The sequence below is a fragment of the Condylura cristata genome, unplaced genomic scaffold (genome assembly GCF_000260355.1).
Source record: "Condylura cristata isolate star-nosed mole 26May11 unplaced genomic scaffold, ConCri1.0 scaffold00024, whole genome shotgun sequence".
Classification (NCBI taxonomy): domain Eukaryota; kingdom Metazoa; phylum Chordata; class Mammalia; order Eulipotyphla; family Talpidae; genus Condylura; species Condylura cristata.
The window spans coordinates 15,908,637-15,926,586 of NW_004567125.1; the positions used below are offsets into that span (position 1 = coordinate 15,908,637).

The window sequence follows — 17,950 nt, forward strand, 5'->3', positions numbered from 1 at the left end:
TATTTTGATATTTGGCCTTCACATCTCTTATAAGGTAATACTTGCTCCATTTTCAGGCAAGGAAACTGCTCCAAAGAATACATGTGACTTCCCCGAGCTATTTACAGTATCTGTAGCAAAGGCACCACAGTAAAATCAGAGAGTCCTAATTAAGAATTTTTTCTATTGGATCATCCTTGGTTCCATGAGGAGCGCCCTTTAAACCATGAGTGGTCTTTATCTTTGATAAAGTCAAGTAAATAATCCCAAAAGACCGTAATTTTCTTTAAACAATAACTGATACAATTATTTTTTTAACTAAATAAATTATGGCTGTTCCATGTCAAACTACTGAACAAACCTCTTAATAATTATGAAACTCCTACAAAATTATGGCAGGTCAAATGGATAAAATGGATGAAGGAGAAGCAAAAACAGGCTGGAGTGCAATATCAGTCCAGGCTCCTCATAAAGGAAAGATCACACTTCTTTTTTCTTTCATCATTTAAAAACCCTATGGCAGTGAACCCCCAAACCTGAGACGAGAGGCGACAGGGTCCTTCTCAGGCCCTTGGCTTATTCTTGGGCGATTTAAGAGTAGGGGTGGGGCAGGAGGGAAAAAAAAGGCGCGGTTCCCTCTCCCCTGAACAATGTAAGGTGGCAAGGAAACAATCGTCACTGCACTCAGGGCCCCGCCGGATCAGGTTCTGAGGCTGGAGAATCTCCCACTCCCGAAGGGCCCGTCCCTCTTTTTCCCACAATCACCTTTCCCCTTCCCTTGCCGTGACTCCCCCTGCCTTGCATCCCTCGGCTAAGCTTCTAGTTTTGCCCAGTGACACCACAACGCCAACCCGCGAACACATAATAGCTTCAGGACCCCCTGGGAAGATAGGATCGAGTCTTGGGGGGTCGTCACCTTTTGAGGTATCTGGCGTCCTCCCCTTGCATGGCGGCGGCGAAGGCGGCGTGGGGAGGATGGGGGTATCTGAGAGAAGCCGGCGGGGCTATTTCCGGGGACAGTAGCCAAAGTACCCCACACCCAAAGGCGATGACAGTCCAGAGGCCTGCAAGGCGGGGCAGCGGAGGCGCGGTGGTTACCACGGTGAGGCCTTCGGCTCCTCCCACAGCTTCCAAAACACTGGCACGGCCCAGGCCAGCAGAGTGCCGCCTGTCAGCGACCCATTAAGGCGCATGCGCTTATTCCGCAGTTCAGTATGCGCAGGCTCAATGTGAACTGCTGGTCCCTGAGACTAATCTGACGCACCCTCATGAAGGCTTTGCGGCAGATATGGGCCAGTGTGCTTGAAGACTTACTCTGGTCACCGCCCCCTTGAGGCTGAGAATTGAAAGGATTTTCCCAGTCAAGTCAATTGCAATTTTAAGTCCTTAGCTTAAAAAGAGGGAAAGGGAACCTGTTTCTTTCTTTTTTGAAAGATTTATTTCTTTATGCTTACAGAACTGGAGTACAGACCAGAGGTATGGGGGTAAGCGGATTCACCAGAGACAAAGTGGGGAGCAGAACAGACAACTCTACTGAAATACACTGCTGAGAGGAGCAGTGGGCTGGTCAGGAAGAGGTCTGCCACTTCTTGTGGGTCAGCAACCTGGCAGGGGATAGAACTCCTGCTGCAATGTCTTCCGGGAGCTTCATAATGCTGTGCTTTAACCCTTTGCACCACTAGGGAAAGCGCCCTGTTTCCTTTTAATTAAAAAATGTAGAGCTTTCCAGTCCTTGGCTAATAATTTGTAAAATGAGATTTGTGTTCGGGAGGCATTCTGAAAAGGAACTGCAGTGATCACACTGAGAAACTACAACTTGTGAGGAATTTCTTTGTACGAAATGAATAAAATTAGTATCAACTTTTAACATGCTAATATGACTCTTCTACTTTGTTGTCCTACATCTAGGTTGTTCTATCGATAGATCTATCTACCTACCTATCATCCATCTATCTATATCATCTATCTACTCATCTATTGTCCTATTTTTCACACAATACAGCTCCTGAAAAACTTCAATTATCCCTAATTCAAGGTTTGATAAGTGTGGAATTGTTTACTCTGAAACAGAAATGGAGAAAGCTTCCGAAAATGGAAAGCTAGACCTTTAAGAAGATAAACTGGGACTGAACTGGAGAAACTGTCAGTCTGCAGCAGGAAAAGTAAAAGTTGAGGTTGGCCTTGTTATGCTTGAAAGTAAAGAAATGCTCAGAGACTAATGGGACTGTGTCCAAAACACATTGGTCAATTTTGAGACAATTTCCATCAAAAGGAATAATTACTGTGGTTGGTTTAACAAATTAACAACAACCCAGGGGTCCATAATGATACTCAACAACAGATAGAAAAACAGAAACCAAAACCTCACTTTCTTAGGAGGCAAACAACTACAATTCTTACTCTGAAAATTGGTCATTAAAAGAATTACACATTTAATTCTACCCTTTTAGAAAGAAACTATAATTTATCTACTCTTAAAGGGAAAGCTATTCTTACAGGAATTCTTACTTGCTAGTAGTGGAAAAAACTAAATGGATTCAGCAATGCTTAATGACCTTTTATAAAATAATTTAAAGGAGAGCTATTCCCCACAGATTACTTAGTACCAACGGGGAAAATGTTACATACAATGGGAAGATGTGGCTGTCAGTGTTTTATACAAAAAAGGAAGTTTAGCACCATCAATAGTGGGAGTACCTAATAGCATATGCAATTGGAAGCTCACAGAAACCATATTAATTATTTTTGCCAAAAATTAACTTGAATCTAAAGCTATTAGATTTCACATCCAGCACTTAGTAAAGGAAATGACCCCAAAGAGTGGGAAATATACCCAATTGGATAGTATGGTATATCATACTGTAACAGGGTGGAGGTCCCCAGGAAAAGAGGAGATTCCAGGTTCCCTGCCTCACACGGAAGGAGGGGAGAGCTGAGTAGAGAAGAGAGGAGTCTGGAGAGGAGGCTTGGGAAGGAAGCAGGATGGAGAGCCAGAAGGTGACCTGAAGGAGCCACATGAAGCAGAGAGACATGTGAAGAAACCGTGTTTGTTTCTTGGCCCTGGACTGAATGAAACAGATGTGAGTGAGAGACCTACGGAGGTTGACTATGGCAGCATTTATCTTGATTTTGATTTTGCTCTTTTCCTCCCAGGCTGGTCTGGTCAGGTCTAACCCTTTTCTACGGGTCCCGGCCAGAAAGTGCTTTAGGCTTGTGGCGGGCTTTCAAGCCTTGCTTTGGACCAATCCCCTTTGAATGGACTTTTACCCACAAGGGGATGGGTAACTTTGGGTGTTTGATTTAGAAACTATATTCTTTGTCCCTTCTGTATTGCACACTTATTGTATTAAAGCTCCTTTCCATTAAAAGTCTTCCATTTGCACGGGACTATGGTGGTGGCACAGGGGTGATTTGGTGATGGGAAACCCGTGGGGATTACAATTGAGATGAAAAAAAAAATGTGCAAAATGATGTAAAAATAAACTTTTTAATAAAAAAAAAAAAACTTGGAAATTTGAAAAAAAAAAAAAAAAGTCTTCCATTTTGTCTTGATGCGGCAGATGGCAGAACCTGTTTAGAGTAGGCAGGTTTGGAGGTTCACTGGCGCCCTTCTCCCTGAGGTCTAGTATTGGCACAGGAATAGAAACCAAGTGGAGCAATAAGAGAATCAGACTCATGGATACTTGTAAACTTGAAATATGACAAAAGTGAATTTTTAAAGTGATGAAAATGTATTTTCAATAAATGACTTTGAGACAATTGGTGATGTATATGTAAAAAATTAAATTGGGCCCCTGCCTCATGCTATCTGCAAAAACTAATTTCACATTGAATAAATACTTAAATGTGAGAAACAAAACATTAAAAAACATTTAGAAGCAAATATTAATTGCTCTATAACTGTCAGTTAAGGACACATTTTTAAGAAGGACACAGAAAACTCTAAAAATATTGATAAATTTATTATACTTACATTGATACCTTCTGACTGTAACAGAAAGTGTAAGGTCAACAGAAAGTGAAAAGATCAATGATAAAACCTATTTACATCACATAAAAATGAATAAAGGATTAAATTAAATTCTATTTTAAAAGATACCCTATGGGGCCCTCCCTGGTGGCACAGTGGGTTAAAGCGTAGAACTAAGAAGCTAAAACCACTTCAACATGAGTTCTATCCCCACCCCAAGGTGATTCTTTTGATACATGTTTTAGTTTTATTCTTTCTCCACTCTTGATATGAATTTTAGAGCATTTGTTACAATCCCACAGGTTCTAGAGGTCTATTTATCTCTATTCAATAATTTTTCTCCCTTTTGTCCATGTTGGGTAATTTTTGTTTCTTCAAACTAACAGATTCTTCTCTTCATTTTGTTACTGAGCCCATCCACTGAGGTTTTTTTAGAATCTGGGTTACTATAGTTTAAAGTTCTAAAGTTTGCATTAGGCTCATTTTTACTATTTACTGAGACTCAAACATACTCATAAATTCATAGTGAAGCATCTTTATGATAGCTGCTGTAATATATTTGCCAAACAATTCCTATATCTGTGTCATCTTAGTAATAGCATCACTTGTTTCAAATTGGAACAAATTCTCCTGATTGCTGGTATAAGGCATGAATTTTGGGTATTTCATTATAAGTTCCTGGATCTTATTTAAATCTGCTTTAGGAGACATTCTCTGGCATCACACCACTCTAGGAAGAAAGAATGGGTCTTGCTACTGGTATGTGGTATTGAGGGTCTGGGCTATTTAGCCTATTTGCCCACCTGGAGAGCAGGTAGGTCTGACTCTTGTTCCCCAGGTGGTCTCCATTTACACCTTGATGGTAGTTTTATTTACACTGTATGGTTGCAAAAGTTCTAACGGGAAAGAGGAGCCTGTCATAATTGGGTAAGAGTAAACTGACTCTCTCTCTCTTTCTTCCCCTAGCTAGGAAAAGCTTTTTTTTTTTTTTTTTTAATTTTCTTAGTCTACTTTTGTTGATTTTTCTGAATTGCTGCTTCTCTAGCAGGAAATATATTAGGCAAAAGGAAAACCAAAGGAACTTACTACTCATTCTTTGGGCTACTTTGCCTTCTCTTCACTGTTAAACATATGGATAATCCAGAAATTTCAGCTTTTAACTGTAATTAGTGGTGATAATAAATGCCTTTTTTACATTATTGTCTTTAACTAAAAATTGCTCTAATTAAGTTTTGATAAAAGAAGCTAGGCTAATTCACTAGGGAAAATACAGTCTTTTAGCAAAAGTGATGGAACAACTGAATATACATGTGGAAAAAAGTTGGTCTCAATTATTTCTTTATATCATATATAAAAATTAATGACTGAGAATCACAAATACAAACACAAGACATAAAACTTCCAGTAGCAAAGAAAAATATTTAAGACCTATGTGTTGGTAAATATTTTTTTTTAAGATTTGTTTATTTACACATACAGAACTGGGGTACAGGCCAGAGGTGCAGGGGGCAGTAAGAGAATTCACCAGAGCCAGAGTAGAGAGCAGAACAGGCAGATTGACAAAGTAACACTGCTGAGGGGAGCAGCCGGTGGGTCTGGGTCAGGAGAGGTCTGCTGCACCATGTGGGTCAGCTCTGGGCTGGTGATTGAACTTGCACTGAAGTGGCTGCCGCCAACACCCTAACCCGCTGTGCCACCAGAGAGGGCCCTGGTAAATATTTTTTATATAAAAAAACTAACCATTAAAAATATCAATTTGATGTCTCCAAAATTTAAGTTCTCTTTGAAAGACACCATTGATAACATGAAAAGATAAATCATAGATTAATAAAAGTATTTGCCATAAATACATTTGACTAAGCAATTGTATTCCAGACATCAAAATAGTTATGCCTCAATAGTAAAAGCCTAAGTAGCCTAATTAAAAATAAGCAAGAGATTTGTTTAAATACTTCTCAATGGATAATAGCGGCTAGTCAATAATCATATTTTATTATAATAACTTCAGTAGCCATCAATGAAATGAAAATTTATTCCATAATTAGATATACTATATAACTGTATTTGTCACTACAGTAACAAATCACTGCAAACTTTGTCATTTAAAACACTACAAATGCATTATCTTACAGTATTATAACTCAAAGTCTGCAATGGGTCTCACTGAGCTAAAATCAAAACTGTCAGTAGGGCCTTAATCCTTTCTGGAGTCTCTAGAAAAGAATCCATGTCCTTGCTTTTTTCAACTAATAGAGGCCACCTGCATTCCTTCCTCATGGCCTCTTTCCTCTACCTTCAAGCAAGCAACAGTGTGCTCTTTCCTGACCAATAGGGCATCAGAGATGTGACAACAGAGGCAAGAGAAGAATGTGCCAGGAACATGTTAGCATGGTATGTACTGTGGTTCCTCATGAAATCTCCCTCTTAGACTGAAGGTAATGAAGCAGAAATGTAGGTTGGTGCTGCTGACCAGGAAGGAAAGTGAGAGCCCAAGAGCCAGTAGCTTTTCACTTTTCTCTTGCTGGAGAACCAGATCTTTCTAAGAGATTTTCTCAGGTAACATCCTCCTGCACCATGGCCTTTGCAGCCTCCTGGCATCTCCAGGCAATAATCTGCCCCAGCTGCCTGGATTATTGAATTGATCCAGTGATCCTTGACTGTGGACACAATGTCTGTTTTTCCAGCATCCACCAGTGATAAGAAGATCTCCAGGATATTATTTCTCTCCTGCCCCGTGTGCCTCCACCACTGCCCTCCCAGGAACATGAAGAGGAACACCTAACAAAGCCACTTGATAGACACTGTTAAGCAGCTTTTCACCAGGAAGAACAAAGGGCAGACAGAGAAACTCCTGTGTGAGAAGCACAATAGGAGCTCTGATTCTGAACAATTTAAGAGTTTCCTTACCAAAAAGAAAGATTTCACTCTTTTCAAATTACAGGCTCAAGAGAACTTTAAGAGAAACTGAATGATGGCTCAAAACATTTGTATTTTGGAGAAGCCCCCCACCATGTGTTATTACTGTTATGAACCCCCACTAAAGCACCCTGTTCACCCAGTCATTTGTGTTCTGTCCTTCTGCCTCCTCAAATCCATCTTTCTCCATCTTTATAGAAACTGAATTCCAAAGTTTTTAAATAAAAAAGATTTTTTTTAAAGATGACATAAATCGGGGCCCTCCCTGGTGGCGCAGCAGGTTAAAGCATACCACTAAGAAGCAAAAGCCACTTCAGCCTGAGTTCGATCCCCAACCACCCTGGAGGTGACCCACATGGCACAGAGACCTCTCTTGACCCGCCCGCTACTCCCCTCAACAGTGTACTTCGTTGATCTGCCTGTTCTGCTTCCCACTCTGGCTCTAGTGAATCCTCTCATTGCCCCTGAACCTCTGGCCTGAACCCTAGTTCTGTACGAATAAATCTTTTAAAAAAAAACTTTAAAAAAAGACATGAATCTTAAAAAGTTACTGATATATAGAACATAAATAAATATGTTTTGAATTTATTCAAAAAGTAAGACAAAATGTATTCATTCCTTCAATGACTACACCTGAAGGGGGAGATCATACACTTCCAAAATGCTAACAATGGTGAAAACCAATGGCATTTCAATAAAAAAGAATTAAATAAAATTAAAAAATGAAAACAAAGTAAAAATTTCAGATCTTCTGTCCACACTAAAAAAGCTTCTATTTGAAAGAGCAAAGATGGGTGTGCAGGTATAACTGGATTTATTCACAAATATTGAAAGTATTTACAGCAGAAATGAAAGCCTAAACACTTTGAGACAATCTTTTCAGATGTATTTTCAAAAAATGTGTTGATTTTTCTAAATGTTATAAAAATATTCTTTTTATTCCAGCAGATAGAAAAAGAGTGATTTTTTTTTTCTTTTTTACAATTTCAAGAATTTTACTTTTTTTTTATCAGCTGTCCTAAATCTTTCATGATTTGTTTGTGGCTGGCACTATTGACAGGAAGAAGTTAGAGACAATGATGAATAGGCCATAGATGTCTGGTAAGGAATCTTTTCCCAGAAGTATTATGATTTCACTACCCTCAAAGGCTGGATGCTGGTGAATGCATTTCTGTTCTTAACCCGTATTGCACGGGATATGAATAAATTAGGTGTGGACTGGAATTTTTCTTAACTATGAGTTGGGAGAAGCTCCATTTTATAACTTGAACAACAGGTCTTTTATTTATGCTGATGCTAACACATGCAGAAAAAAAGCTTATATTTCTGTACTGCCCCTACTTCCCCTCCCCACCCAAATCCCCCCCCACCCCAGGTCTGACAATTATTGGAAGACTTTGTAAATTGCTTTTTTTCTCTTACTAGTCATAAATGCTACTTGGAATATAATATTAATAATTGTTGGAATGCCAACATTTCAGTTTCTTAGGTTTGAGTTTTGTATGTGATTTCACTATTTTTGAGTAATCATACATTGACAGGATATTGCAAAGCTTGTGCAGCATATTTAATTTAACACCGACCTAGAAGGCATTCATGTTTTGTACCTCTGCAATTTAGATTGCTTTTAAAATAAAAAACAGAGACCAGTCATGAAAATCCCCTAACCAGATAAAAGTCATCATACAAACAAAGCTTCATTTAGCTTATTTTGAGAAACTAACTTCTCTTGGATCATTTCTTGTTTTTGCTATTGAAAACTATAACCAAAAATTTCAGCTGTTTTCCCAAGATTGAAATGAAGTTAACTCTGAACAATTCCCTACTAAGACAATTGTAATATTATAACTAATCACTGTGGCAACTAAAAAGTCACTGCAGCTTCATCCATGTTGGCCTGAGAGCTCCAAGTATGAGACCTGTCATTTTGCTATGTGCATGATCAACTCTAATTACTAAAAAAATAAATAATCACAACCTTCAAGGAACACGTAAACTAGACACCAGACATGTAAACAAATAACTGTTGATTTACTCATGCATATCATAGTGGGACAGGTGGGACTGGCATAAGGAAGGAGGAATCTGCTCCGTCATGAGGAGGATAAGAGTATGACCCAGAAAAGATGTGTACAAATTTGCTTAGCAAAGGGCATAATGGGGAGTCCAGGGAAAGGTGATAGTATATAAAAGAACTTCAAAGTATAAAATATCTTGGTTTATGTAGGTAGCTGCAAGAAGTTGGAGATGATTAGAGAGTTGGAATGAAAGAGCAGTGAAAGTAAATTTGGAAAGACATTAAGATCCCAGCATAAAATAGGATTGTATTTGGATATACTCTATAAGTATACAGAATCATAGAAGTGTTTTAATATAGGAAAGTCATATGTTGTTATACCTTTTAGTAGTATTAATCATTCTGGATTTTATATACACAGTATTAAATAACAAATGTATAAGAATTACATTTTTTATTGTCTAAATATGTAGATTTTACAGTTCAATCCTAATTTGCTTCAAAATTTTATAGAAAGTCCTTTCTCACCTTGTGACTGCCTTTGGGATACTATCGAATGGCCACTGTGGTCCAAAGAGTCCACATCCACCAGCTATTAATGCAGTCATCTTCTCACTTCTCACTTTAAACTGAGCTCATGTCGCACATCTTAATGCAAAGGAAATTTCAGTGAAAAAGGACTCTTTTAATTACACCTCTCCCTGATGGTGCTAACCTCTGTTTTCAACAATTATGATGTAAGACAACAAATATGACATCACTGGGTTGCTGCAAGTGTCAGGACATGGGGGCTGGGGACCCTACTAGGCTAAGGAACAATGAATCTCTGTGCTTTTCTCTATCTCCAGGCCTCTTACAGCCCAAACCATACTTTGATAAAACAGCTGTGTGATATGTCAATCTATGACCCTTCCTAAATGCAGCTAAATCAATGTATTCTAAAGTCAAATTTAAATGTATTATTATAGATGATGGATAGTCACAAATGCATAGGTTTGCTCATGGACAAAATATCTGTTATGTTTGAATTTATATATAGGGATCCATCCACTTATAATAAATTCTCTGAAAGCATAGTTACTGTTATGCTTTTGTGTGTGCAGTTAAAGAAATGAATATGGTGTGGTTAGAGAGGAAGAGGATCTGAGTATATCTAGTGTATTTATGAATTTAATCAAAGTTTTTCAGCAGACATTGCTTGGGGGGGTATGCAAATATGAATCAACTTGAAGAATTATACCTGAACCCAGTACGGATACAAACAACATCAATGAATGAATGAAATTCACAAGAAGGTATTCAATGGTAGAGTTTTTAACATAGAAATCAAGAGCACTATGAAATCATTATTTAGACACTTAATGCCTATTCTGCAGAAAGCCCTCATCTAGGAATTGAAGTTTTTAGGAGAGTAAGGCATAGCCATTACCCTGAAGGAGTGCAAAGTCTATGAACAGGGAATCATGGAAAAATAATTGATGTCTCAGTCATATTTCCCACACATCTACCTCAAGTCCCCCCTCCCCTGCCCCAATCTTGTTATTGTAAGCTTATCTGTTATTTCTTTCTTACAAAGAAGATGACACGCCATCCCTTTTTGATTTATTGCTTCTGTTCCCAAATTTCTCACTTTTGATAAATGTTTCGTTGGAATCAGAGATGTTAAGTAAATCCAACCTGTCATACATGTTTGTTTAATACATGTTTTGTGTTCCAGAAACCATGAGAGTTAAAGTAGTAGTAGTCCGGATGGGAAAAATTCAGGCAATGGGCTATATTAACTACCAGATGTTTCCTCTGAAGCCTTAGTAGCAGAATTAGAAAACTTTTAAAGCTGTAAAGCATATGACAACTACTGCCTCACCCCTTCTGCTGGAATGAGTTGAAAGTTATTTGGTCCCCAGAGAGTGCTCTTTCCTCTTCACCTCTTTAAGAAAGGCATTGCCATAATATAAGTGTTTGTGACATACCCTTTGGGTTGTTAGGAACAGAACCAGAACTGCCAGTTCATTCCAGTGCAGTTCCTAGCAACAGCCACTCAGCCATAACTTTGAAGTTGAGAAATGAATTTGGGCTTCCCAGCCTTGTAAGCATGGGCTGAAATTAAGTCATAGGTTATTTGATTTTAAAACTTTTAACTTCTTTTGTCCTTTTCTTTCTCTTCCCTATCTTTCTCTGCCTCTCTCTTCTTCTTCTGTCCTCTCTCTCACCCTCTCTGCCCCCAATTCCTTTCCTCCCTCCCTTTCTTCTTTTCTTTCTCGGTGTAGACAGCACATGTGTCAGAAAAATAACTGCATATTGGAAACAGAATTGTTTCTGATTTTAGAAATTTCCTGCCAAATCCATGTCTCTTTAAGGTACTTATTACTATTATCAGAAGAGGTAGATATATATCAAAGATCCAGAGAAATGGTTGAAATAGGTCAGAATCTTTCCTTTCTGTATTTGTGACAAAACAGTCATAAAGCTCATTTCATTTTAGTTCACACTTCAATACCTTGTCCATATTGCCTTTTTTTTTTTTTAAAGAGGGAGACCTAAAGAAATACAATGGTGTTATTTCAAGCTTAAAATTTCGTGAAATATTTCTCTAAAATCAATCCTCTTCCTGCCTTTACACCTTGACATTTGAACTCCTATTCTTTACAAATGAGTCCACTGAGAGGATGCAACATTGCCCTAATTAAAAGAAGTTAGGGCCCTCCCTGGTGGCGCAGCAGCGGGTTAAAGCACAGCACTAAGAAGCAAAAACCACTTCAGCATGAGTTTGATCCCCACCCCAGAGATGACCCACATGGCGTGGCAGACCTCTCCTGACTGCCTGCTGCCCCCCTCAGCAGTATACTTCGTCTATCTGCCTGTTCTGCTCCCCACTCTGTCTGGGGTGAAGCCTCTCACCACCGCTGCACCTCTGGCCTGTATCCCAGTTCTGTATGCATAAATAAATCTTTAAAAAAAAAAGAAGAAGTTAATATGCCATTACAGCAACAAAACAAAGGTAAAAGCAAAGTAAATAAAACACTGCTGGTCCACTTACTTTCATTTGTTGTTCTCAGGGCCTAGTAATGTGCATTTATTCTTAAATGGTCTCGACTATAAAATAATCTCCACCATAATTAAATCGACATGCTGATGAAAATCCTCCCATCTGAATAAAGGAAGCATTAACAGTTTAAATATTTTTAAGCAAGATTTGTTCTATTTTACTTTATTTTCATGGTTTCCAGAATACTTTTTGTTTTTAGATGTTGAGATGTTGGGGTAGGATTGATTCCAAGGTTATTCTGTTGCCAGTACAGTCAAGTTTACAATATCATTAAACTTGAACAAACATGTAAAACCTGAATGGGAAAGTCAAGTATAAACTAAAGGAACACATACTCTGTTCTTTCATTTTGCTGGTTAATTTACTCAGAGCAAATAAAATACAAAACAGGTCATAGGAAATGGTCAGTAAATAAGTTTTGAATGCATATTTATAGACCAGAGAGAAATCACCAATAAATTGAAACATATTGGTACTTTGTCCTAAAATAGTGAGTCCTATATAAATATATATATTTTAATGTTGGCTATTTAGTGAAGACTAAGTAGACATTGGGACTCTTGCATTTTTTTTTCTCTTAAATAATAATATCCCTCTTGGAGAGAGTGCTCAAAAGAAGGTTGGATAATTGTTCTTTTTTATGCTTACCTTGTGGACATTTACTTGATTTCTACTCTGTTGGTTTCTGTTGCCTCAAAGGTAATCTGTTTTATTGAATTAAAAAAATAAATAGCCGTAGGGAGGTGAGGATAAGGAATATTCATAAAGACATATTATGGGTTAGCCACACAAAGAGATAAAATTGTAAGACAGTAATTTATCCATACCTAAAGGTGGGGAAATAGGTACAATTTAACAGAGCCTGGATTGTTTTGTTTAAATGTCCCTCTGATTTGTTTTTACTGTTTTATTACAAAGTAAAAGAGATTTAATATATCACAGGTCAGGCACATGACTTAGTGAATTATTTTAAGGCACACACCCCTGTAACAAGATCAGGGAACTTTTCTAGCCAGTCCACAAGTTTCTCTACGTGCAGCTGCTGATGCCAGCCCCTTTTGGTTTCCAAAATTCATCACTATCCTGACTTTTATTTCCCTGCTTTCCTCATTGTTGAAATCTTATGCATTCAAAATGTTTCTGTTTAGAAAGTTTGGTTTGCCTTTTAAGTCTCTTTAAATTTATAGACCCCTCATCTCTTTCCCTTGAGCCAATAGGATTTTATCTGTAATTTCCCACACTCTGCCTTTGCTGCCTTCACACTTAGCGTGGAATTCATTATGCTTCTGCTGTAAATATGTATTTTGGGCTAATCTGGCAACTGAAGCAAGAGGTTTGATCAGATTCATAGTTGATTCCTTTGTTAAGATAATATGGTATTGTATTATGTTGATGTCAGCTTCTCTAGTACATTCTTAAGATAATGCTTGTGGATACAGTATTCTTTGACATTTTGCCTGTTGAAGATATTTGTGCTTTTTATACCTAAAGTTCAGTATTACTGAATATAAAATATTTGCTCACATTTTCTGCCTGAATATATTAACTAATGAACTCTATTTTCTTCTGGCATAAAGTATTGCTATTTAAAAATTTGTTAACCTGATTTCATTTGTTTTGTAAGTTCCATGTTTTATTTTGCTTAGAAAGATAAAGATTTTTTCTTTTTTAAAAGTTCAGTAATTTTATCAGAATGTTTTGATGTTAATTTTCTTATGAAGAGATTCAGTTATGTGTACTTTCAATGTATAGTTTCATGTTTTTTTTAAAAAAATCAGAAATATTTTCTTGAATTAGTCTTGAAAGTTTGTTTTCTTGCTAGGGTTTTCATCTTCAGGGATTCCTATTATCCATATCTTGTCTACTTTAATATTTGTCATTTTTATCTTAAATTCTCTTCATCTTTTTCTACATTTCATTATAGTTTAAGCTTTTCCTCTTGGTTTTCTATTTTTACAAATAACATCACTTATTGCATTACTCTTCATATATAGTAGTATGCTATATTTCAAAAAGGATTTTAGATATTTAATCTGCTTTTTAATTGTTTCAGTTTATTTCTGAGTTTTCTTTTTGACTTGCTATTATTTCATGTTTTTTATCAATACAGCTTAGGTTCCTTTGAAATAACAAATTATAACAAATAACAAACAATTTCCCACTCTTTCATATCTTTCTGGTATGATTTCATTGGGATTATATAGCATTTGACCTTGGTACATATTTTTATTGTTTATTTTTTGTGAAACTTAATTTCCTGCATATTTAGAAAACACTTTTTTTTCCCCAGTAGCTTTTTTAACTTAACAGAATTGATGGAATCCCCTCTCCTGCTGTGTATATATTGTGTTAAAAATGCATAGCAACTTGCTTTTGAGATATCCTAGTTCTGTTCATCTTCCCCACTTTTGTCTGAATCTTCTCTTTCTTTCTGTTGTCTCTTCATTGCTAAATCAATGGATATCTTCCTCAGCATGGATCTCTATGCCCTACCTAACAGATCAGATTTGAGTTTCTGGACAGTGACTGCTTCACCTTATAGAGCTTACAGCAATTGCTTTACATTCACATTGTTGAGATAGACAAAACTTTTTTTCAGTTTCAGCGGTCTTCTCAAATTGGCCTGCTGTATTTTTCAGGTATTAGCTGTTGGGCAGTTTTTGGCTCTTTTATTGTTGGGATAATCAAATGTTGCTTTTTTTCTCTGGTTATTTCCCCTCCTATACAGATGCCAATGCCAGACAAGTCTTGCAGTTCTTGGCAGTTTGCCTCTGCCAGTTTGCATACTTGTATCCTAAGGTTTGTGTTGTACCCTGCCACCTGATTTTATTGAGTTACTCAATTAAAAAAAAAAAAAAAATCAAGGGTCCTCCCTGGTGGCGCAGCAGGTTAAAGCACAGCACTAAGAAGCTAAAGCCACTTCAGCATGAGTTAGACCCCTGCCCCCGCCAGCCCCACTCCAGGTGACCCACATGGCGTGGCAGACCTCTCCTGACATGCCCGCTGCTCCCCTCAGCAGTGTACTTCGTTGATCTGCCTGTTCTGCACCCCACTCTGTCTGTGGTGAATCCTTTCACCACCCCTGTACCTCTGGCCTGTACCCCAGTTCTGTACGCATAAATAAATAGATCTTTAAAAAAAAAATCCTTTGAGTTTTTGCTATTCAGGTGCTGGTGCTAACTTCTTGATATGGTGATGTGGGAAGACCCAAAAAACCACGCTGTCCCTATGATCTTCTAATTCAACACAGTAATTTTGTATGTCTACATATATAAAAATATAAATATTTTATATGTTTATTTGATATACAAATATATGTTGTATATTTACCAATTACTTATATACATATAAATATATACACTAAAGGTCAAGGAGGTGAAGCTATAAGAGCACACAGCTAACAGGAAAAAATAAGTGTACATAAAACACCTTGATTCACTAGTGCATGGTACAGTTCCCTCCCTTTTGCTTCTTTTTTCCTCCCTCAGTTCCTTCCTCACCTCCAGTTTTTCCTCATTCCTTCCAGAACCTAGATTTAAGCCCAGTTATTTCTGTCTTTATAATTTCTGCAATATCATCTAATATTGTATGCTTCTCCACCACGTTGTGAAGTCACTGGAGTTCTTGAATTAGCAAAACTATTTAAACAAATTCAATTACACTAAAGCCTATGCCTGTTTTTGCTCTAACAACATTTTCCTCTATTTTTATGCTGACATATTTTTCAAAGGGAATCTATAAATATCAGTACTTTGATGCATGCCTCACTGGAACATGGTTTGTTAGAAATAAATTGATTCCCTTATTTTAGTGAATCCATTTGTAGGCACTTTATACGACCCTTTAAAGGTCTTATTTTTTGTCTTCCACTGTCACCCATATCAAATCACATTTAGTGTGGAGCAAATGAAACTTTAACCTGAAAACAATAAGCTCACCTTTAAATTTAAAATCTCAGAATTTAAAGAAATTTAAGATCCATAGAATTAATTAATTTGATCACTTAAACCTGGCCAAATTAAAATGTGCTGCCTTTTGAAGAGAAAGATTGTATCTCTGAGACACACAACCAAAAACTCCTAAACTTTCTTGGTCAAGGTGTTTGGCTGCTGCTGATTTTTTTTTTTTAAGATTTATTTAATTTATTTCTGCATTAAGAACTGAGGTGTAGGGAGAGGCATGGGACTGAGAGGTTTCACCAGAAACAGAGTAGTAGAACAGGGCGTAGAACAGGTGGATCTACTGAAATACACTGCTGAGGGAGCAGCAGGAGAGACCAGGGAGGTCTGCTGGGCCATATGTGAAGTCTCTCCTGTCTGGGATTGAATTCAGGCCATGTTGTGATGGTAGCACTAATAATTAACCCCTCTGCCACCAGACACACCAGCCTGATAATTCTTAACTGAAATTGATTCATTCAAAAAGTAAATGCAACAATGAAAGTTTCCAGCAAATTTATATTTTACATGCTGTTGTGTAAAAACTAGTTCCTAATTCTCCATAATTCTCTACATAAGGCCAATTAGTAATTAGATCTTAGGGAACAAAGTTTTACTTAAGGTATGAAGTGGCCATACAAATCCTAAGGGATTCATACCTCTATTTCAAATCAATGCCTTTATAAAATCCTATTCCAGATTTTGACCCTGTAATAGATTTCCCAGGTTGGTGATACACCACATAGAAAATACCATTTCCTTATTTTATTTCTTCTTGAACTTCCTGTTCTTACTGTGCAGGCTTAGTTCATTCTGTTTGAGTTTACTTATTGTGGTTTGCATAAAATTATCCTTCACTCATCTACACATAGTAGATAATGGTTATTTGCCTGTAAATCTAACAGGTACTGAGTTTTATTTACCCTCCTGTCTGTGGGCACTCTGAACAAGCAGGCAGTTGTTCTTGAAACATTTTCCATTTTTATGAGATTTGAAACTGTTTTTCCTTGTTGCTTTGTGTGCTTTTTAGCAGCTTGAGCCTCCTTTTTTCATGGTGTTTACTCTGGAGCTGGTGTGAACAGAGGCTCTAGGAAATGGGAGAGTGTTAATATCCTGGGGTGTGTCTTGCTACATGGAAAAGATTCCCTCTCTAGGATGCTGAGAATCTCACAGAAGTAGGCGTTTCACAGCACATGCAGATATCCACACGTCTTCATGAGCAGTCACATACTTATACTAACCTTCTCACACTCTCTGATTTCACATATGCAAAACCAGGCCAGAAAACCTGATCCCATGTTGATTATAACTTTTTGGTGTTCATTTCCAGAATATGTGGAACCTCACATATGTTTCTAATTAACACTAATGAGTAACTTTTAAACTCATGTTTGATTGTTCTAAGAAAAATTTTAAAAAATTAAATAGACTTGTATCAAAAATTGTCACTTTACTATAAAGAAGCATAATTCGCTCTTTTCAGGAGAGTAAATAAAAAAGAAAACTGGAATAAATTTTTTTTTGCTTCTTTACATGTATTTCTATAAATGAGAATGGCATGAAGACATAGTAATGCATTTGCAGGGCAAGGGATCTTAAATATGTTTTAAACAAATCAAGCAAAAGTAGTCTTACTTATACAAAGAAACTTATTCAAAACAGGACCTAGTAATGAATTGGCTTAAAGCCATGACTGTTTTATGCATATTCAGAAATAAAAGTTACTGGGCCAGAAATTTAAGTAAGCTGATATTTCTTACTTAAATAATTTGAATTTGGAGGTACATTGTTTTACCCCATGAGGGCATAGCTTGGTAGGGGATCATACAAAGTGTAATATGCTTTGGCCTAAATGACTTCACAGATTTCTGAAAATGCAGTTATTTGAATTTATTTCTATTTTTCACAAAACCTGTTCCTAAACTAAGTATGATAGTGTTGTGGCCCCTTTAAGAGAGAAAAGAGAAAAATAATCTCAATTTTTTATCTACCTATCACCTGTTCACAAATCTGAATCCAAGTGACTGAATCAAATGTTTAAAATGAAGATCTCATGTTCACAATAACTACTGTCTCCTCACTAT

The 17,950-nt window shown here is 37.1% G+C and overlaps 1 protein-coding gene across 2 annotated transcripts in view; it reads right to left on the bottom strand.

Moving 5' to 3' along the window:
* The window catches only part of KIFAP3 (kinesin-associated protein 3), a 106,276-nt gene extending 105,098 nt beyond the window's left edge, over positions 1–1,178 (bottom strand). The window contains exon 1 of one of the 2 annotated variants that reach the window (XM_004688469.2): positions 896–1,178. In XM_004688469.2, the coding sequence (XP_004688526.1) occupies positions 896–927 (32 nt within the window). In that variant the 5' untranslated portion in view covers positions 928–1,178. The remainder of the gene's footprint in view (positions 1–895) is intronic. The other variant, XM_012729111.1, reaches the window with a different exon arrangement.
* Positions 1,179–17,950: the final 16,772 nt, after the last annotated feature.